Here is a 23,236-nt window from a genome sequence, read left to right as displayed (position 1 = left end):
TTTGCTGCAGATGGTATTTACAGTTTGTGTTGTGTTTAAGAACGCTCTTCCTGAGGCTGAGCCATAAAACAAAGCCCAGCTTTTGAGGGTGAAGAGTGGATGTCATCAGTGAGGATTTATGGTGGCAGCAGTTACTTACCCCTTTCTGCCCTCAATAAAATGCAACTTGGTACAGTGAGCTGAGTTACCAGCACACTCTGGCCTTCCTCCAGGATGTGGGCAGGAGATTGTACCTGACGCTGTGTGGAAGCAAACAGTATGGCAGAAGCAGCAAGAGCACATGGACCATCATCACAGTGACTGCTGGTGAGCAGCACCCTGCCCGAGCCTTCCCTGGGATGAGGGCTCTGAGCACGAGGGCACAGAGATTTTTTTGGTGTACTTTCCAGAGATTTGTTTGTGCAGTTCCACTGTCTTTCTGTGGATGAGTTGTTTTCTCCTAAGGACTTATTTTTCCATCTCTCTCGTCCATTCAGGAATGCACTGTCTTCAGTGCAGGGACTGCAGCTACTCCTTGAAGTATGCATGGTGGAGATCTGCCCTGAGCTTCTGCTCATAGGTGTTTCAGCAATGCCAAGAGCTAAGTTATACATCAATACACAATGGATCAACAGTTTGTTTGCTCAAACCTGCTGCTATTTAGTTGGGGCCACTCCAGAAAATCAAACTGTTGTAGAGATGACCCTGCTGAGCTACACATAGGGAGTATTACACAGGGTGCTGTTCATCTCATGGGCTACACATGTATAGGATCACAGAATTATTTTGGTTGGAAAAAAGCCTTTTATGGTCAACCAGTCCAACCCTTAACCTCACACTGCCACAGCCACCACTAAACCCTGTCTCTTGGCCCCACAGCTTCATGGTGGGTTAGAGCATGTTTAGCCAGGTTGAGCCTGAACAAAGGCTTAACCCACCTCCTGCTTTGCTTTGTGTTCAGCACAGAGCAGCAGCGCACAGTTGATTCACCTCCATCACTAACTTATTGTTATCCTCCTGCCTCTTGAGCCCTGTCACTCAAGCCTGCAGCTACTTTAGGCTGGAAATAACAGCTGCAGGTCTGCTGTCCTTGGAAAGGCCTGGCTCTTTTTTACTCCCTGGGGAAAATGATCGTATTGCCACCTGACCCAGGTGAAGAAATCATCCCGATGCAATCACAAAGCAAAAATCTCTCTAGTGGGCTATCTTGAGTTGATGTTACTTGATTGTTTTCCTTCCTTATACGAACCCTCCCAGGCAGCCCTGTGCTGGATGACTCAGTCTGCAGCTCTCATGTGCCCTGCATCCCCCCAGGTAAAGCAGGTGGTTAGGTTAGAGCTCAGTGGGGACAACCAACGGGCTACTGTTTATCTCCGTTTCATCCGACGCTCGTTTCTGCTGACGTGGACACGTGTGTGTGTGTCCATGTGTGTGCAAACCCAGAGTTAAGCCATTCCTCTTTTTTTTCATGAGGGTTTGAATTTACATGAAGTGTTGTACTAGCTGCAATATGTATGTTCCTGCCCTGAACTACGGAAAGTTACCATTTCACATGAAAGATATTCCCACGTGAAAGTGAACACACATGTAGCAAAGTCTGTATTTTGGAGTCTTGCAGAGTACAGTTTTCTGGGCAGAGAGATGAGAACAGAGCAGTTTGTTCATGCAGCTTTCAGCCAAAGCTATTGCTTTGGGGTTGTTTTCTTCTGAAAATGATACTAATAAATTGATACTAATAAAATAGTTAATCATCTGCTTAATTTCTTTACAGTTCACTGTAAATCTCAGCTTTAAACTAGATGAAGGTTTTCAGCCAGAATGTATGGACACTTTGCCTTTGATCTGCTCATAATCCTGGACATAATGCTATGTAGTCATTCTGAATGAAAACTCTCTCTCGTATTGTGCTGGCAAAGGCATTTCTCTAGATGCCACAGTTCAATGTGAGGCAAGACCTACAGCTCATCACACACCAAAGGATTCTTCATATCAGTACCAATAAGTTTTTACATCGGTGTTGTAGTTGTTTACCAGCTATTCAAACATCCCATCATGAGGAACTGCAGCAGACTACAGCAGTGTACCAGTAAGGGCTGTGACTAGAGTTGCATCTGTTTTGGTCTTCAGGCAGTGAAGCTCTCTTAAGAGCAGCTCACAGATCTTCCAGAATGATCCATTGGGCTGCCCATGGGTCTTGAGATTGTGAGATTGATGGGCAGGGGCTGAGTGCAGCAGGATTATACTTGGGGATTCCCCAGCACGATTTGGGACCTCCCTGATGTCACAAGAGCCCTGCACCACTTTGCCAGATGTGCTTTTAGTGGCTCAGCACTGTGGGGTTGAGAGGGCTTCACTCCTATGCGACCTGATCTAGGTTGACCTGCTTCTGCAGGGGGGTTGGTCCCTTCCAACCTTACCATTCTATGATAACATTTTCCAGGTCCTGCAGTACCCTGCAGGCACCTCAGCTGGCTTTGGCCATCTGCACCCTTCCAGTGTAAACCCTTGGTCCTTGTGCTGGCCAAAGGGAATTGCTTTCCAAGGCCCATCTCCCCAAGGCTGTGAAGCCCATTCACATGACCGACCCCGTGGATTAATTTAGTTCAATAGCTCAAAACACTTCTCTCCTTCTCTATCACCTGTGTCATTTGCTGGCTGAGTGACTTGGTTTGGGGTTGGTTGGTTTTCTTGTGGTCTCCAATAAAATGCAGAAGCCTCAGATTACCAAAACAGCTGCACATGCTTTGTCTGGGTTAATGCATTTAAGTGAGGCTCCAGGGTCTGGGTTAGTGCCAAGATCCTGGATCAGCTGCTTTACCCGAATTATGCTGCTGTAATGGAGCCTTGCATTATTGTGTTGCAATTATTTTGGCTTGCAGCTGGCTGTTCCCTCTATATTTTCACTGAAGTGAGATAAAAGGATTTTGTCTTAAAAATAGAGTTTTCTTTTCTGCCTGGTACAGAAGCTTTGAGTTACACACCGTGTCTGGAAGAGGTGCCTCTCCATTCAGCTTCACGTTTATCTTCAAGGAGAAGGGCAAATAATTTCTGTTGAAAGACTTTGGAGAACAAGAACGGCACTAAATGGTCTCAAAAGCGTAAAAAGCATATTGAAAAGGGAATGAAATGAGTGATTAAAGGGATGTGTAAAGCCTGGATTTAGGTTCTCAGCGAGAACAGGTTCAGAGTTGTTCTTACAGCTCTCCCTATGAGTTGGAAATCCTTTGTGTAGACAAGTAAAAGAGCAGATCTGGATTTAAACCTGAAGGAAAGCGTTTCCCCAACCTTGAATCTCCTATGCTTGCATCCATTCAGGCTCTTTTTGATGCCCATTTATATACATTCCTTGTCAAAGACAAGCCCTCTCAGGTTCTCCAGCTGATAGCGAAAAGTAAACTGAATGCAATCATTTATCTTTGGACCGTTCAACTGTGCCCTTCTTCATGTTCTTGTTAATAATGCCAGGTCTCCCAGGAGCTCTCTCACGCAGTTTTTATCACATAAGCTTTTTGGTTTGACCTTACCTGCCATTCCCCTGGAACATGGTGGGGGTGGAAGCCAAAATGCCAGCCTGCCTTAATTACAGTTTTCGCCTCGGAAGACGTTACAGTGTGTGATTTCATTAGGTGTGTAATGAAAGTGTTTAATCATGGCTCTTCTTTATCCAGGCTTTTGTACTCCGTAGTGAGGCCTTAGAGTTTTAAAGCAACTCTTTTAAGGTGTGGGGAAGTAACTGAGGGGTGGGTAGGCATCTCTAAGTGGTTCATAAATTCATGGTATCTGTGATTTTTCATGTTGCCCTGAAGGTGGTTGCTGGCATGATGAAGTAGATGTCTCTAAATAACAGTTGGGTGCTCTTCATGAAAGCAGTTTTCCCCCAGGGAAAGCATGGAGCATGGACAGGGAGCATGCATATAAATGGCTTTTTAATTCCAGTCTTTGTCTCCAGCAGTTGGAACTTGGCGTCTGTTTGGGTGAAAGAGAAACATAATGGAGGTTTCTTTGGCAAGTAAGATGCTCTAAATGTCACATGTGGTACAGAGCCTTCCTTGGGTTGTTTCTCAGTGGCATAATCTAAACCACAGTACTGGGAGGCTTCCTGCCACCCAGATGGGACCAGTTTGTTTTATGCAGTGACTGTTCTCGAGGCCAAGTCTATGCACAAAGCACTCTCTCTTAGCTTTTGTACTAAAGTACCTTATTGGAGTTGAAAAACAGATTTGTCAGACCCTGACCCTGCACATCTTTTAGACTGGGAGGGTTTGCATTGCTACGGGAGTTGTGTTACTCCTCTCATGGGTTTTTTTTCCTTGTGAAAGGTACCCTCAGTTGGCTGTGTTGTCTCCAGGAGCACATGGAACCATCCATGCTTCGGCTGCTCTCTGCTTTGGGTGTCTTCCAGCCCCCAGGGTTGCAATACAAGTAAAACCAGGATTTCACATAGCTTGTTGAGGCAGAAGAAGAGGACAAGGAGGGGCAGTTCAGCTAGATATAAGACAGATCCTGCTCTAGCAGTTGGAGGATTTCAGAGCTGTTATCCACAAAAAATCACCCCCATTTGTTGTCTGTCAGGGTATTTTCATCAGCAGTTGTGCCAAATCCAATAGTTTGCTCTGAAATAATGCAAAACTGCAGCAAATATCCAAATTCAATTTCTTCTTCTGGAAGGTAGATGAAGATATCTTTGCATTATTGATTTTGTGGGATTTGTAGCTTTGTAAACCAGAGAGAGAAAGAAGGGTGGGGAAGACAGACACGTCGTCTTCTAACCAGCGTTTGTCTTCTTTCTCTCGTGATAATAAATCCTGCTGGCTTGGCTCTTTGATGCACATCCATCTTGCTGAGTTCCTTAGCGCAGCTGAAGACGTCTGTTTCTCTGTGGGTCTGCCAACAATTGTGGCTGTTGCTCTGCTACCAGGTTGGTGGATCATGAATATGCTCTTAGCAAAGCTGCATCCAATTTAGAGACCGGGGAGCTGCGATTCTGGCAGCAATTATGTGTCGAGACTCTGAGTTCAAAATCCTGCAGTTTTATAACCCAGGCTCTGCAGAGAATTATTGGAGTCACTGTCATTGTAATCAGTTCAGGAATATATTTAGTGTCTTATGTGTTCTCAGTGAATGTAACCAGAGTGCCATTAGCTAAAAGTTGTTTTGATCTCACCCAACTTGAAAGAATCGATGTCGTTGGGTTTAAGTTTTGGAAACAAATAATACCCCATGCTTCCCCCTGCATGCTTCACTGCTGGAGCCAGGATGTGCTTACAGCTGAAATGAAAGGAGCCAAACTGTAAGTCACTTAGATGAAAAGGCTTCTCTTGTTTATGAGGGTCTGAGCCCATGGAGGGCCGTGGGGAAAGGAGTCTGTGCGCTGCTGTGTTTTTTGGCACCTGTGCTGTTTGACATGTGTTTTAAGCTACCTCATACCTCCAAGATATCAGTTGCTTCCTGAGACTGCTTTATTTCAGGCATAGGCATTCTTGGTTTTTCCTTTGTATGTGTGTGAACACTGAAATAAGTGCATGGGGAAAGGGATGTCTTGGAGCTCACATGGTACCCAGTTCACACCCATAAATTATCTGTGATGCCTTCAAGGGGAGCACAAAGAAAGCCCTTACTTTCTGTCTCACTAGGTCAAGACATTTTTATGTGTATTGCAGAGAGAAAGCAGGCACAGTAGGAGTGGATTGATCGACTGCAGCAGCAGGGTTGTTTTGCAGCCTGCCTTGGATTTTAGATCCCAGCTTAAACTACAAAATTGTTTACAGTGTTTCAGGTTTCAGCTGCACAAGATACAGCTTAAATCTTCAGGCTCTCACAGAAAATGACATACCAACAGGGAGACGTTAATTAACTTGTCTTCTGTGGGAGCCTTCCAAACTGCAGACACCTTGGGGTGAGGCTAAAATCAAAATCAGCCTAAATTTATACCTTCATCTGATGTTTTCCACGAGACTTTGAGTCCATTGGTGGTGGTGAAACTGGCAAGGGTAATGGCTAATTGCATCATGAAAGAAAATAACCCCAGTTTCCTCAGCAGCCACCTAGATGTAGTGCAAAGCCAGTCTGAGCACAGCACCTTGGAGAAGCAATTCCCTAAGAGAGAGAAATACATGGGGAGGTTTTATAGCAGGAGGTGGAACATCTGGTTGCAATCCAGTACTTGAGTATCTGAAGCGAGATAAGAAGCGTCAGCAAGGAAGGACTTGAGGGACCCTCGTAGCAGGGAGGGCTTTGTTCTGGCTGTTGGAAACCTCTTGCTGCAAATTCCTCACTTGTGCTGGGAAGGGATTTCAATATGCAATCTCCCACAGCTTGGCCAACTGTCCTGAACACAAAGTTGCCCAACCTGGCATCCTTTCCTCATAGTTTACTTTACAGGTAACATTCCGGGTCTGTGTGAGAATCAAAAGGTTCTTTTTGTCAACACATACTGTTGGATCTTGTTCATTGTTGCTTTTAGTTCCTCCTTCCAGTTTTGCAAGTACTTTGGGATGAACCAGCTCAGAGCTTTTTGGAGAATAAGTGTTTTGCCAAAAAACCCAGACTTTGGGATGTGGACATGACTGAACTGTAGTTTTACAACCGTGTTTTTCCTTCTCTGAGTAATCTATCATGGGCCTGGTGACTTCCTGTGATTATACAATAAAAGCTACATCCAGCCACTCTAATACTTTACCTAGAGCTTAATTTAAAGGAAAAGGGAATTAATTCCCTTCCTTGATGTAATATACTTCCTGAATTTAAAAAGTAAAGCAAAACATAGCAAAAAAAATTTGTGGGAGTAGATCTGGATCATGTCCTTCAGCCTACAGAACCTGCTGAGCACTACTCCAGGCAGGGCAAAGGAAACTAAAATAGCCCAGAAATAGCCCTTAGAATATCCACCACACACAAGTGAACTCTCTGCTTGTGGACAGAAGTGAGTGGTGTGCCAGAAGAGGAAGAGGATCCTGTCTCAGGTGCAAAAGACGATTCCTTTTCCATGGAAGATGGGAAAAATGTTAAGAGCTGACTGATATAACATTTTTGTAAGTATTTGAAGTCTGGAACATGTAATTTAATGCTCTGAATGATAACACTGGACACAGAGCACACTCTAATCATATCTTTATTCTCAGAACTTCTTATTAAACTGATGAATATCTTCCAGCAAGCTCTCCATCCTTGTTTTAGAGGGTTTGGGTGATAGCAAATGTGCTTCCTCTCTGCATAAATTGTCCCCTTGTTAATTATAGGGTGTGCTGACACTTTGAATTTTACTCCTGATCTGAACCATTCTAGGTTTATCTTCCAACCATATCATTTTATTTTACTGGTTTCTGTTCTGACCTAGAACTATCTGCCACCAAATACCTCTCCATCTTTGGAATAAATGGAGCAAAGTGAGATGTTCTCCTAGGAAGAGGTGCACTGTCTGACCTCAGATCAGTTTTTTTGTAGCTCTGTTCTCATCTCACATCAGTCTAGAGAAGTCTTCCACAAATGTAGGGCCCCATGGCAAGGGCACTGGGTGCAGAAGGTGGTTTTCTCCTGTTTCCAATCCATTACAGGGTATTCCCTTGTGTCAGCTGGCAGACGTGATGCTCACTCCCCTTGGTTTTCCATGAGAGCTCAGGTTCTATCTCCTCCCGGTGCTCCTGTGGCAATTGCAGCAGAGGCTGAGCTGGTCTATAGCGTCATGGTGTTGGGTGCAAGAAAGGCACTGCAGTACTGTCAGAGTGGGCAGGGGCACGACCAGATCTGTGTAACATTGCACCCAGCCCAGTTAGCCCTGCTGAGGTTTCCCTTCTGAGTTTGCTTTGTGCTTTGCTTGCCAAAGCTGCTGCAGGGCGTTGCCTGGGTACCTGCCTTTTGGGTTTACTGGTGGCAACAGCACAGCCTCTCCCAGCACTACTGGGAGGAGCTGAGCTCTCAAATCACATCAAAGCCACTGTGAATTTATGCATTTGAATTGCGTGGGCTTAGATGCAAGGAGCCTGGTCAAGTGGTGAGAGTGCAGAGTAGAGGAAGACGTGCAGTTCAGGGACTCGTGCCAGACTGCCACACTCGTCAGCCAAAGCTCTGATTACTCTTTACCCAGGGGGCTGACACACATATTACAAAGCTATCTTGCTAATATAGGCTGCAAATCTAAAATGAGAGATGGCTCAGTCCCTCCAAACATGGATGAACTGCTCACGAGGGACCTATGCTGAGGCCAGCAGAGCACCAAACGTGCTTTAATTACAGCTCTGGGTGGCGGTTACTGGCAGAGGTGTAAGACCACTGCGCTTTGCCTTTGGAGCTCCAGAGTCTCATTAAGAAATTCAAACCTTTGTGGGTCCTTGTTGCAGTTTTTCTCCCCCTGGGATGTCAAAGTTAGCTGCCTGTCAGCAGGGTGATGCAGGCTGTAAAGGTTGAGAGAAGTACCTTGATGGTATGACGGGCTCTTCCCTTTCGGCTGCGATCCAAGGCTCGTTTTCTCCTCTGAGGTGTTCTTTGAAATTCCATGCACGATTTGTTCCCCTGGTTGTTTAACAATGTCTCTCATGTTTGCCCTGGTTTTAAAAATCCTCCTTTGTAGCAGAGATAACATAGAGCAGGATGATATAATTGCAGTAAAGAGGCCCTGGAGCTTGCAGTAATAGGATGGTTCATCTGATGCATACTGCCATTAGAAAATAACCCACGTATGTGTGTTCTCAGGGGACAGTAAAGAGGCTTTTAAGGATTACACTTTATGTAGCATGAAAGCTAATGAGCAAAAGAGCAAGTATGAAGAGAACTATTGCTGCAGAAAGCATGGTCCCACTTCTTGTTCTCACTTGTTTCCTGATGCCCGTGTAGCTCCAAAACGCCCATCGTCTCTGCCCAGCAACGCAACGACTTCTGGTCACACAGAATGGATGCACACTGCAGTCTGTCCCCACCACTTCTGAGAACACTCTATGACTTTGCATTTCACTGAAAAGTTAATAGCACGTCAAAAACATGGCAGAGCTGAGCTGAGGATCGCAACTGCTGCGTGTGTACAAAACAAATAATGGGGAGCAGGGATCTCTGATAGTCTGTGTCCTCAAGCAAACACTATTCTGGAGTGGTGTGGTTTCATGAACATTGCTGAAAGGTTGATGTGTTAAGACTACCAGTTATACAGAGTCTCAGTTCTTCCATCTCCGTTCTTATCTTGGCCATAGGAAGATATTCAGCACACAGGAAACACTGAAGAATCTCTTTCAAAGTGTTACCTGGGGTGCAGAGTCAGAGTTGCAGGATTTGGGCTGTGGAGGCAGCAAGTTCAGAGCATCTGGTTGGTGATATTAGCAACTCCCTGCTCAAATGGATTGCCACATAGTGTGTGAATTCAGCCTTTGTGCTGAAACAGAAGCTGTCTACCAGAACAGACTCAGGCTTCTTTGTGTTTTCACGGCATTCTCCTCTCACTTATAGAGCTCGTTGTAGATGATTAATTTGCTTTTTAATACTCTGTACTGCCTCTGCACTGTTGGAGCAGGTTTTGGTACCATGTTGGGTTTTTATGTTCAATGTGAACACAAAACATAATCTATTCAGAATCATAGAATCATTTTGGTTGGAAAATATCTTTAGGAGCGTCAAGTCCAACCACTAACCTGACACTGCCAAGCCCACCGCTAAACCATGTCCCTCAGCACCTCATTTAACATAGGAAAAGGGCAGAGTTTGCTGTCAGGTAAACTAAAGTGGCTTCACTGCAGTTGAGAGCCTTGAAGAAGATGCTGGATTTTGCCCAAAATGCTGTGCTGGGGTTCTGGAAGAAGGTCTGACATCCGCAGCTTCATTGTCTTCTAATGGGTATTGAGCATATAAAGGAAGTCCATGAATATCAAGTGAGGAAGAGATGACAACCAGCCTCTTTTCAAGGAGACAAGGAGGCCAGAAACCTTAAACATGCCTGTTTCCACCCACCAGTCTAGGCAGCACATGGTCAAGAGGCCACCATACCTTCTTCTGGGCCAGAGAAGTGACTTCATTTCCCTTCATAGCAAGGGAGGGTGAGGAGATAAGGCAACCAGAATGCTAGTACCTCTTTGCTCGCTTCAAATGGAGTTGGAAATGGGTTAGAGTGCACGTGAAGCATTTCTGTGCTTGTGTTGAGGCCCTGCTGTGTGGTCATTTCCATAACTTCTGGTTCCAGTTTGATAGTCTGTATTGGGCAATGCTTTGTCGTATGTGAAGGCAGGACATGAAGCTGAAATGAAGAGACAGCTGGATGTTCCAGTAGTCTGACTAAAGTAAGGGTAATGCCTAGAGATAACAGAAGGGCTTCTCTCTACTTGACCCCGGTGATGTGTGTCTGTCTCTGATTCTGTCTGGCAGCTGAAGTGAGGGAGTTGGACTTGATCTTAAAGGTCTTTTCCAACTGTAATGATTCTGAGCACCAGCCCACCACCCTGCACCCACACTGTGGGCTCAGATATGATGTTTGATTGCCTTCCCCAGTACGATGTCACTTGATCCCCGATCCACCATCCATCTACCCTTCATTACAACATCTGGGACTCATTTTGACAACTGCAAGTGACACGAGGTTAATTACCTCTTGCTGTTGGTTAACTCCTCTCTGCTTAGACTTCCAGCCTTAAAAACCCAGGAATAGTAGTGCTACCTTTTTATATTCCTATCCTTTCTCCCCCTCCCCACAATGGGAGTACGAGAGCACAAGAAGACTTGGACTTTTGTTATTGCTGTGTAAGCCTTCTGTAAACTCAGTTACAGCACTTTGGCTGTTGATAATTTTTGTGGCTAAAAAATACGCTGAGGGCTGTGTTTGTGCACAGGAGAAGAGCGAGTTTGAATGTATAATAAATGACCTGGTGCATTTGGGAGATGTTTGATGCTGTATCCCAGCCAAGTTAATCACTTATGGCATTATTTTTTTATCACTATTTTGTTTTGCTCAGTTGAATTATGAATCTCATATCTATGGGAAGGCATCTTTAGTGCCAAAAAGTTGATCAGAGGTACCCCACATTTCTCTGGCACGAGAGAAGAGTCTGAAGGAGAGCTGTAAGCTGACAACAGACCATCAGAAACAGAGACGTTTGTTACTTTCTTTTTGTTACCTAATGAAGAAATACCCAGGTGATGATTTCCAGTTCCTGAAGTACATTGGACCATGTACTGTATTCATGAATATAAATGGAGCAGACGTGACACACATTTTTCCTGTAGAGACAACGCAGCATTGCTCCTTCTGACAGTTCTGCGTTGCCTGAAACACTCATTCTGAGAGCATCGCTGCCGAGTCCATAGCTCACTGCAGCTGCCCCTTAAAAAACACGAGTGCTAAAGGGCACAGAAGGGCTTAAGCAGACATTATTCATAGATTTATAGTGACTGTGGCTGGCTGTGTTGTTCAAGCATGGGATTTTGCTGCAGCTTCCTTCCCTTTCCCTCTTTTTCCCTGCAAAATCCTTCAGCTCTGAATGGCAGCATCACCCAGACAGCTCGCTTCCATCCAGCAGGGACTCATGGCTGGGATCAGCAGTGGGGTGGCAGCAGGCCCAGGGCAGGGATTGTCCCCTGTGCTGGGCCCTGGGCAGGCTGCAGCTCCAGGGCTGTGTTCAGTGCTGGGCCCCTCACTCACTGCCACAGGGACACTGAGGGGCTGCAGCGTGGCCAGAGCCGGGCACAGAGCTGGGGAAGGGGCTGGAGCACAAGGGGCTGGGGAGGGGCTGAGGGAATGGGGGTGTTGAGCCTGGAGACGAGGAGGCTGAGGGGAGACAGCAGCACTCTCTGACACTCCCTGACAGGAGGTTGGAGTGAGATGGAAGTCAGACTCTTCTCTCCAATAAGGAATAATAGAACACTTCTGATGTTGTGGGGATTTTGAACACAGAGCTGATCACAGGTTGAAACAGAAGCATCAACTTCTTCTCCCTGTGCAGTCACTTGAGTGTCAGCAGTGTTCCCACCAAGCAACGGGGAGGACCAGATACTCCCTAATGTCCGATTCTCCTCTTTTGGCAAACATGGAAGCAGCAGGGCAGAATATGACCCTTGATATGCTCTAATTGTACCAAAAGCTTTGCAAGCAGGACCCAGTGTGTATACAGATGTTCTCCTTGATTAAATAAAGCATTCTCTGCTTGCATCACACTGGGGAGCTGCGTCACGAGAAAGGTAAGAGGGTAAGAGAAGAAACGTGACCGGGAAGAGAACTACCAGATTAAAGGCCACGTGCCAGCATCCTTGAAGCTGCTGGGAGTTTTGCCTCTGAAGAAGGAGCCAAAGCCAATAGCACCCTGTCAGGCATCGCTCAAGGTGGTCTCTGCCATGAAGGGCATGACAGAAGCATGCTGCCCGCTCCTGTTGGCCTGCCAGGCCCCTCAGTTCACAGCCTCTGATTATTCCCCTTCAGTTCTCACTTCCAGCAATGCTCCTCCAGAAACAGAGCAACCTTTTTGATGAAGGCAGGGAGAAACAGCTTCAATTTTGCCCCTTGCAAGCAACAGGGTGTTTGAAGACAATCTTTCTTCTTCCAGGTTACCAGCCTGTCCTGCCGAACCAGCAGCAGGGGTTCCAGGGTCTCATGGGAATGCAGCAGCCGCCCCAAAGCCAGAACCTGATGAATAATCAACAGGGAAATCAGGTGCAAGGCATGATGGTGCAGTACCCAGCCATGTCCTCTTATCAGGTACAGAACCAGCCTGCTTTGCTCACAGAGTGCTTAACTGCATTGAGTTGTTTGTATGCCAGAACGGCCCTTCACGACTTCCATGGGAGCGTGTGGCAGAAGGCCTGCTGATACATACACTTCCAAGTCACGTTTGTTGCTTTGCTTTCTGTTTGTTTATTCCTAGTGATTTTCATGGTGAATTGGGAATGCTTTGAGTTATTTATTACAGCCTGCAGTGTGGGTGAAATACCACAAAGGATGAGGGAATTATACTTCTTCCTGCGAGGAAAATACATTTTGAAAAGTCAAAGGCAGAACATTGGTTTGAGGGGTTTTTTGTTTACTTATTTGTTCTGGGGTTTCTTTTGCCAGTGCAGTAATGTTTCCTGTGATGAAGCTGAGGGCTTTGCCAGGTCTGGTTAAAAATTACTCATCTGTGGAGATTCCTGCCAAGGATCTCATCATGTTTTTCTGTAACAGACTGTAGCCAGATAGATTTTTTGTGTGTGTGTATTAGGTTCTGGGTAGAGGAAAGGCAGTGGCTTGATTTTGCCAGCTCTATAAGTAACCCAGACTTACTTCCCTGACTTTATACCTGGTTTTTGTGAGATATGCCAAGAGCCTGTGACAGGTGGCCTGTGCTTGGGTTTCTTGCTGGTCCCTCTGGAAAGTTAAGAAAGTAAATGACATCTAATTCATCTTAATAGATTGCACTGATTAAGAAGCCATTCACCTTTTCCCTTGGCTTCTTTGAATACACTCCAGCAGCCCAGATGGAAATGAGGACTTGCTTGTGGGTTAAATTTTCCCATTGTATCTCCAGAATGACTGTATTGAAAACGTGTTTTAAAGGTTAATGATCAAGTGAAAGGTTTAGACCTTTTAGATGGCCTTAGATGTACCAGGATTGGGTGTTTTGTTTGCACTGATCTGAGAGATTCATATTTGACTAGATAGAGCCAGACCCCAGGAGAGCAGAGGGATTTCTCTTTAACCCTTCTCAAACAAAGGAGATCCTCAGGGATGAAAACAGTTCTGAGCAGTGGGAAACGACACGTTTTGGCAGATGATGGTGTATACTCAAATTCAGCTAGAAGGAAGATAGGAATCTCAGAATCCCAGGATGATGTAGGGGTTGCAAGGGCCCTCCAGAGCTCATCCAGCCCAATCCCCTGCTGAAGAAGGTTCCCCTTCATCAGGGGGCACAGGAACGTGTCCAGGCGCGTTTGGAAACCTCCCTAGAAGGAGCCTCCACACCCTCCCTGGGCAGCCTGGGCCAGGGCTCCCTCACCTCAGCACCACATGAGTTTCCCCTTGTGTTTAAGTGGAACTTCCTGTGTTCCAGCTTGCGCCCATCACCCCTTGTCCTGTCACTGGGCATGACAAAGAATAGACTGACCCCATCCTCTCAGCAACTGCCCTTAGGTATATTTAAGTGTTAATGAGATCCCCACCAGCCTGCTCTTCTCCAGGCTGAACAGCCCCAGTTCCTGCAGCCTTCCCTCGTGTGAAAGATGCTCCATTCCCCTGATCATCTTGCTGGCCCTGTGCTGGCCTCTCTCCAGCAGTTCTCTGTCCCTCTTGAGCTGGGGAGCCCAGAACTGGACACAGGACTCCAGATGTGGCTTTATAAGGGCAGGGTGGAGACAGAGGTGAACCTCCCTCGACCTGCTGCCCACACTCTTCTTGATGCCCCCAGGATGCCGTTGGGCTTCTTGGCCAGGAGGGCACATTGCTGGCTCATGTTTAATTTGCTGTCCACAGATAGTGAAAACACACAGATACATTTTTCCTGCAAGAGTTGTTGGGCACTGGAAGGGGCTGCCCAGGGAAGTGCTGGAGTCACTGTCCCTGGTTTCAGAGATGAGTGGATGTTGCACTGAGGGCAATGGGCTGGTGGTTGATGGGGTTGGGACAAAGGCTGCACTCCATGAGCTTAAAGGACTCTTCCAGCTGAAACCATTCTATGATACTTGGGACCTACCTTAATTTGTTTAGTACTGACTTTTTCTTTCCTCTCCTAGGTGCCAATGACCCAGGGTTCTCAAGGATTGCCACAACAATCATATCAACAACCAATCATGCTACCTAATCAATCAGGTCAAGGAACACTTACAGCCACTGGAATGCCTGTCTACTGTAATGTCATACCTCCTGCCCCACAGAACAACCTCCGGTTGATCGCCCCACACTGCCCCTCCAGTAACGTCCCGGTTCTGTCTGCCAGCTGCAGGACAAACTGTGCCAGCATCAACAATGGAGGGTGGCAGGTCAAGTACTGACAGCGTGGCTCAGCCCCAGCGGGGATCCATGGAGAGAGAGAGCGGTGCATCCTCTGACAAAGTTATCTCATGGCCTTCAAACGGAGAGGAACACAAGAGCATAACCAGTGGAGGACATCAGTATTGACTGTGCTCAAGTGATTTGCTGCTGGAAAAACCTGTAAAAAACACAAAAAAGAAGAAGAAACAGTAAATTTTGAACAACAAAACAACAATGTTTGCTGGTTAATGGTGCATATTTCTGTCATGTCTGCTAGGTACGCCTTTATAGCTTAGCTAGTGACATGAATTCATTGAGGTAAGATTTTTTCCTACCACTGAACACCACTGTGTAGATTGTAATATCCCTGATCCGGATTAGTTTTGTACTTTGTGTTGAGTTTGTGAAGCTAAAAGTATTTAAAAAGAAAAAAATATAAGGAAAAAAACCAATCCACATTGTACCAAAGCTGTAATGGAAATGAAAATAAAGAGCTGAGGACAAAAAAAAGAATTACTGAATGGAAGGAATAATTTATATACACTATAGAGTTTTTTTATGGATATATACTGTATTGTAGTGCTTAATCACAATAAAGCTATTTGACCTCATGGAGAAAGGTCATGTTTCTACCACCTGCTTGGCCTTCTCTCTGTTTCTGAGTGAACTGTCCTTTGTTGCTATCTTGTGGTCAGGTGAAGCTAAGGAAGGGAGCGATGCATAATGGGCTTAAGGCTGTTTGATGAAAAGGCAATGTACTTGTGTCTTAGCATCCAGCACCATAACAGCTAAGAGCACTTGGACATAATAGTGTAGACACCCAGAGAGCACTCAAAGAACAATAGAACGGGAGGAAATTGCCTCAAGTTGCACCAGGGGAGGTTCAGGCTGGATGTGGGGAGGCATTTCTTTGCTGACAGGGTTGTCAGGCACTGGAAGGGGCTGCCTAGGGAGGTGCTGGAGGCACTATCCCTGGAGGGCTTTCAGAGACAGGTGGGTATTGCACTGAGGGAAATGGTCTAGTGGTTGATAGGGCTGGGTGGTTGATAGGCTGTACTCCATGAGCTTAAAGGTCTCTTCCAGCTGAAACTGTTTTATGATCTTAAGCTAAGTTGATGCTTTTCCAATCCCTAGGGCCAATAATGTCCCAAGCACGATTTGCCACAGCTAAAAGCCTCTGTATACTATAATTTATACCTATTTGAGAGGCTACACAACAGTCAAATGTAAGAAGACATAGATCATAGAATCATAGAGTGGTAGGGTTGGAAGGGAGCTTTAGAGATCATCTAGATGTGCATGGTATCTCATCCACTGCCTGGAAGATCAGTTGCCACCAGGACAGCAGCTACAGTACCCAGGAATTCTTATGCTCTGTACAGACACTCTATTTAATTACTCCTACTCCATCTATGAAGCTATTTTGCAGCAACAAGGTGGCAACGTAAGAATCTCATCCATCATGTTCAAGTACTGGGAATGAACAATATGTCTGGGGTTTTGGCTCTTAAAACATGCAGCACAGTGGTTTGCCAGGAATTTATAGAACCTCTTTTTTTGGAATTCATGTGGTGTTTCTCATTATTACATCCCTGGTCACTCAAACTCCCAGCTTGTTCTGATAAATTATTCTTCGTTCATAAATGCTGCATGGAGTTCCTTGTTCTGCTTCAGTGATGGCAACGTTGGAGTATCAAATGTGCTTACCAGACAGAAGCCTGTGGTTGCTTTTCACTTAAGCTGCATGTTTTGATCAGATTTGAACACCTTTGAAGTAGGCAGGAGTTACATGCACATGGATCGTGAAGTAGCCTGAGATCCTTCTGTGTATCAAACCTGCACATGCCGTAGTATGGCTCAGGTACACCTGAGATGACAGCAGCCTACAATGACCCTGACCACTGCTAATTTCAAACTGTGACAGGTTTTCTTCCCTCTTTAAGAGTATTGTTTCCTTTTCACACTGGTGCTGCAGGAGCTGGAACTGGAAGGGTTACGACCTGTATTTCAAGCAAATCTTTTTCCCTTCTGTACAACAAAGAGGTTTGTTTCAGGATTCAGTCTTTTTTTCTTTTACATACATGTCTTAAAGTGTGGAATTTCTACTGCATCCAGTAGAAAGCCAGTCCCATGGGATGATAAGCAAGCCAAACAGTGAATTTTATGCAGGTGTAATCACGATTCATTTGCTGAGAGGCAGTCAAGAACACGAGCAGGTAAGTAAACACAAGTCACTGTTCAATTACAGATGCAGTGCCTTGGGAGAGCCTACTGATAGAGTTTGGGTGTTTTTGCCTTCTGGTTTAAATCAAGATCCTGCATTTGAATGTTGCCTCTGACCCTGAGCTCTCATTTCAGAGGCCCTGTGTTGGATGGCTTGTTTCCTTTTCTATGTTTTATATACTATGGAGGCTTCTGTCCTAGCATTCCTATAACTACACATATAACTACACATAATTGGGTTTGCTGCTGATGAATGCCTGATGGTGAGTGAATGGATGTCCTTCTCTCTGAAAGCTCCATCAGGAAGGACGCACAGGTGACCTTGTACAGGGCAGGTTGTGTGTAGCCAGGCTGAATAAGAGGGAGGGAGGATGAATCTCCCTGCATGTAGTGTTGGGAGGGAAGAGAGCCTTTGGTATTCACTCTGTTTAACCCACTTGGATGAGTTCCTGTGTGACCTACTCTGGGTGGCCCTGCTCTGGCAGGGGATTTGGACTGATGAGCTTTCAAGGTCTCTTCCAACCCTTGAGATTCTGTGATTCTGTGTTTCGTTTCTCCTCTGAAGCCCAGCTGTTAATTTATTGATCCCCACAGAACTATGAATGAATTGTCTGGTAAAAAACCCCAGTCTGCTCTCAGATCAAGATCCGTGGCAAGCTGGGCTCTAGGTGCCCTCAGGGATGATGGACAAAGGGGTAAAAAAAGCAAAGCCTAGGAACCTTGCTTCTGTAAGGAGACAATCATGTCCTTACACCACTCGTGGTCACGTTGTTTTGACAAGCAGCCTATCCCATGACTGACCACAGCTGTGGGTCCCTGTCATTTACCAGCCCCTGCCCATTCAGCCAGCAGCTTGTGTGAAAGGTGTCTGTAGCTGTGGGAGCAGGGATCCAGCTGCCTGGCTGCTCCCAGCCGTGGGGCAGCAGCACCTCCCTGCTGAACTGAGAAAGGAACGTTTTTTTGTGTAAAACTGAGCAGTTTGAGGAGGAGCTCTCAGCCACTCACCTCAGAGTGGCCTACATCCTCTGATTGTCTCACTCTCCAAAGGGTTTGAATCTCCTTAGGCGTGTGGGGAGGCTGAATTGGATCTCCCTCAGCTATGGAAGATGCCCTAATTATTAAGGTAGCGTATCCATGGGGGAGACATCTCATGTGGTGATGCACAGACTCGCTTTATGCTGGAAGAACTTATATTCAAAGGCAATGAAGTAATTCTGTTTCTACATCAATTGGAACACAAAAAAATATCACCTGATTTTAGTGATGCAATGTTTTTAAGTCTTTCTCCTAAAGTTTTTGTTCACTAATAGAAATACTCTGAAGTGGACTTCTTAGCAGCCTTCTGCTATTGAACCAGAGATGTCTCAGCATTGTCAGAAGGGGAGGAGGAGATTAAAAAAACAGTGGCCTGCAAATACATGTAACAAAAATGGAAAGGGGAAGGAAGCTCAGCTCTTTTTTTCTCAGTCCTTTGGCATACTCTGTTGGCACTTTCGGTAAGAGGAGTGCTGTTAATACTCACCCAGCCAAACTTGGTTCAAGCAGCTCAGCAACTGGTCACCTTCAGTTCAGAGTCCATCCTGTAGCAGTGAAATGATTTGCAGGACGTGCTCCTCTCCTGTGGAGTTGCTCTGTCACAGTTTTTTCTCTAGTCTTCCCTCAGAACTTGGCAGGCTCAGGCAGCTGCTCTGTGGCAGCCCTGTCACTACTAAGGGCTGTTCATTGCATTCTCCCTCTACCTGCTGCATGCTTGCTTTGGCAATTAGACGTTGCTTTCTCCTCTGTTTGTATTCTGAAGCTGATGGGAACTTCTCCCAAGGCCTTGTACAGAATTAATTTACCACTGTTTTTATTGAGTTTGTATTGCACTGAGGAACCAAAGAGGCATATTCTGAATGAAGCTGCCTGCATCATGACACTGATCAGCCTTTTGGATGGGTCTAATACATTTGGGCTCTTAATTTGCAGAGACTGTGTGTCCTAACAGAAGCCAGATGCCATTTGCTATTGTTTTGCCCTTTGCTCTGCCTGAGACATCAAGGATTCCCTTTTAAAACTTGCATTCCCTCGTGTTTCTGTTTAACTCTGTGTGAACAGCTTCTTGCACTGGAGGAGGACTGCATAAATTATCCCAGCAGCAAGGAATGGAGATGCACAGGGAGGCTGTGGTGTGCCCAGAGCCTCTTGCTCTCTGCCCCATTAGCTGCTCTGCAGTGTGGAAACCCACCCCAGCACTGCTGTTGAGTGCTTCAAGGCAGTTCCCAAAAGCAATGCAAAATGTGCATTCATCAGGGTGGTTTCAGCCCTCCCGTTCATGAGGTCATTGAGCTGTGGCATGTGTTGCCCCTTTGAGCTAACTGGAGAGAAACCATTTCCCTCTCTTAACGCTCCGGCCTGAGAGCAAGCTTTGTCTTGCTGCCTTACAGAACTGCTCTCTTGGCTGGCAAGGGAGAGGAAGACTAGTTCCTTTAGTCTTCAGAAAGATGCCTCTCAGGCTCAGCCCAGAGATTATGCTTTAGAAATGCTCACAGCTTCAACACCTGCTTAGCTCATGTTGTCTACACCCACACTTCTGGAGTAGGATGTTACCGTGAGGTCTGGGGCAGCAGCCAGCTTGGAGCAGACGTTGAGCCAAGCTCTCAGCAGTGCTTTGACAAGCAACCCTCCAAGCCTCAAGGACTACTCAAAGCTGTGTGGCAGGCAATAGTCTTGAGTCTTTTGGAGGAGAAGAAGCCTTGCCACACGTGAATCTCCTGTCCCTGCCATAACATGGGTGATGCAGCAGTTTTGCAGGTGCCAACTCCCAAAACAGGGCCAAGGCAGCCTGTTTCTAATTGCATCACTGCCCCTGGTTTCATAGAATCACAGAATGGCAGGGGTCGGAAGGGACTTTTAGAGGTCATCTTGCTGCAAGATGTTAGGTGTGGTTTCAGAAAAGGGATGGGCAAGGTCAGAGAAGAAACTTGTACTGAGGGCTGCTAAATACTGACAGGCAATGTCAAGGTCACAGAGGCAGTGAACAGCCTAAAGAAATGTCACTTTATCTTTGTCCCTTAATTAAACCTAGATTCCCTCAGAGATGAGCTTTGGGCTGGGCGTGACAGCTGCTTGTTCTGCTCTTCAGAGTAGGATCTGATACCATGTTGAGGATGAGGGAAGCATCCTCATGATCTTTTCATCATCTTTCCTTCCTTCTTTCTAGCACGTTCATTATGGTTGTAAAGGTGAATTATGCAGGAGCAATGCTTTTGTGCTGTGGGTTGTTTGCTTTAGTTTATTATCATTTAAACAATTTTCTTTCAGGTGGCATTTGTACCTCATCTCTTATCTGATGTCCAAAGCCCTGGCTTCTCTGAGCATCAGATGTGGTCGCTACTAAGAGTGTTTCTCATAGCATTTTGCCTTTGATCCAACAGAGGTTCATCGGTATAGGAATCACAGAAATAAACTATGAGAGAGCATCTGAGGTTGGCTTTCAAGCTGAAGAATAACAGGTGCTCTGGGTAAACTCCTGGGTGGCTGGTTGAAAAGCAGTGTTGAATTCTTCCTTGGTTTTCATTTGGAGAGAGCAGCTGCAAACATGCACATGCCCAGCAAAGCACTGCACCTCGTTTCATCCCTGGCTTTTTAACGAATCATTTTGGAGGCCACAGATTTAGGAAAAGAAGTGCAAAAAGGGTGGAGCTTTACCAAAAACAGCTGTAAAAAGGAAATGAAGATAATGTCATAAACAGATATGTGCTGTCCAGTATAGAAATTATCTCTATTGAGCTCAACTAAATATATCCCTAGAGAAAGGCTTTAAAAAGGTCCCCTCGAAGAGTGCTGTGTCTCTTCACAATTCCCAAGGCTACACAGGGGTTTTCTAACCCTAAGGGTGGATTATATGGGTATGACTCAAGGCACTTTGCATACCCAGGTTTTGCTTGCAAATCTGTACTACATTACCATCCTTGGAGGTATTTATATAAGACGTGTAGATGTGGCACTTAAGGATGTAGTGGCAGCACTGAGTTAACGGTTGGAATCCATGATCTGCAAGGTCTCTTCCAACCTAAATGGTTCTATGACTCATGATCTCCACCAGCATGAAAAACTGCTTTTGTCTGCATGCAAAACAGCTGTACATTAAATCCTTTGGCAATTGTTTCCTTAGTTAGTGGCTACTGATCTGTTGAGTGTAATAGTAAGACCAAGTAAATTGATAGTAGACAAGGCTAGATGTTTTATACTTAGCTCTCACCAGCTTTGATCTCACCAGGATTAAATCTTATGCCAGGTGGAGCTTTTGGGGGAAAAGGGCTTCTGTGCATGTATATGTATGTGAGTAAAGATTTTTGTTGCAAAGGAAAAAGAGTCATTTGTTTTTGTCTAAAGCTTTTCAATTAAAAACAAAGGGTTGACAAAAGATCTCGTGAGCCGTGCTCCTGTTTCCCAAGCTGAGTGTTGCTGATTCATGGGGGGCATGATCTAGTCATGGGACACAATGTCAGGAGGTGGGTGGCCAAAGTATAGTCTCCTGATGTGCCAAATTGTGGTTATTTGCCCAACAACCTTACCTAAGAACCAAGGAGGGGAAAAATTGACACTGAGATCAAATCTTGTATGGTAAATCTGGATAAACTCTGCCTTTGAGAGAAAAGGTTTTCAGATACGTTGGAGGATGTTTCACAGAATCAGAGTCTCAAGGGCTGGAAGTGACCTTGAAAGATCATCCAGTGCAACCCCCCTGCCAGAGCAGGGCCACCTAGAGTAGGGCACACAGGATGGGTTTGAATGTCTCCAGAGAAGGAGACTCCACAGCCCATCTGGGCAGCCCCTGCCAGTGCTCCCTCACCTCAACAGGGAGGAAATTCTTCCTTGTGTTTCTTTGGAACCTCTTCTGTTGCAGCTTGTACCTGTTTCCCCTTGCCCTGTCATTGGCCAGCACTGAGAACAGCCTGACTCCATCCTCCTGACACCCACCCTTTATGGATTTGTGACATTAATGAGGTCACCCCTCAGTCTCCTCTTCTCCAGGAAGAAAAACAGAACTTGGTTTCAGTGCCTCAAACTGTGCACCCATTATAAAGGCCAGGAGAGGAGACCTTAAAGCAAAGTGCTGGATATTTGTAAGCTTCCTAATAAATGACTGTTTAGAGCAATTCACACGTATGCTCTCAGTTAATTGCATTAACAAGAGGTATAAACTGGAGGCCAACCAGCATTCAGGATCTCCCTGACCCAATTTTTCAGTGAGGTTCTTGTTTTGCCTGCACTGAAGCTTGAGGTGAGGCTTCTCATGTGGAGCAAGCAGGAATGCATTTGGATAAGGCTCACACGTGGCATTTGAACTGAGCTCCTGTGTGCCTTAATGGCCACTCTCTCATTTTGTTTCATCAGTAGAGATGAAACACTGAGACATACGGCTTGCTGTCAGGCAGAAGTGCTTCGGGCATCCATAGTCCTCCTTCCTACTGGGTGCATAAAGCCTGTTGGGCAACACAGGGCCATGACTATGGGCTATGCACAGCGTGATACCTCTTCTGTTGGCGTGGATATCAGAAAACCACACGTCGTGAGGCTCGCTGCCATCTTCCACTAGGCTGAAATCACCAGGGAGTGTTTCAGAAACTACAAAGGGGTCCAAATTATATGAAAGACACTCGGGCAAGTCTGGATGCTTGGATAAATTTGGATCAGTCCTGCTGTTCTGGGGATAGAGCAGGAGGAGAGGGGGGCGGAAAAAGTCTGTTTTAAGTATTTCTTGAACAGATTTTATCTTCCCAGCCCATTGGGACTTTGAAGATTATATGTAGTTGGCATGTGGTGGAAGGAGTTACTGCTGATGTGCGAATGAAGATGTTGCAGACATCAGAGCAGTGAAATGAGCCCTGGACATGAAGCATTCATACAGCACAGGAAAAAAAAAAAAGTGATCTGAGAGTTGTTCTATTATTTATTCATGTGCTTCTATGCTCCCCTGGACTGAGGCTGTGGCTTTTTCAGAAAGCTGCCTTGCTCTGCAGCAGGTGTTCTGTGGTGCTGGATGCATTGTCCCTCTTTGCTTAAGAAGTCGTTTGGGTTTGGATCAGTTTTTTTTCATCTATTTTGAGTGAGCAGGCTAATTGTCTGGACAGATATATGTAT

The 23,236-nt window shown here is 45.7% G+C and overlaps 1 protein-coding gene across 1 annotated transcript in view; it reads left to right on the top strand.

Annotated features, from left to right (window-relative positions):
• Positions 1–14,904, top strand: part of ARPP21 (cAMP regulated phosphoprotein 21) — a 103,360-nt gene extending 88,456 nt beyond the window's left edge. The window contains exons 19-20 of the mRNA XM_061996391.1: positions 12,489–12,640; positions 14,647–14,904. Of these exons, the coding sequence (XP_061852375.1) occupies positions 12,489–12,640; positions 14,647–14,904 (410 nt within the window). The remainder of the gene's footprint in view (positions 1–12,488; positions 12,641–14,646) is intronic.
• The last annotated feature ends 8,332 nt before the right edge of the window (positions 14,905–23,236 follow it).

This window comes from Colius striatus, chromosome 5 (assembly GCF_028858725.1).
Source record: "Colius striatus isolate bColStr4 chromosome 5, bColStr4.1.hap1, whole genome shotgun sequence".
Lineage (NCBI taxonomy): Eukaryota > Metazoa > Chordata > Aves > Coliiformes > Coliidae > Colius > Colius striatus.
Note: the sequence above shows the minus strand (reverse complement) of the source record. Positions and strands in the feature narration are given on the sequence as shown.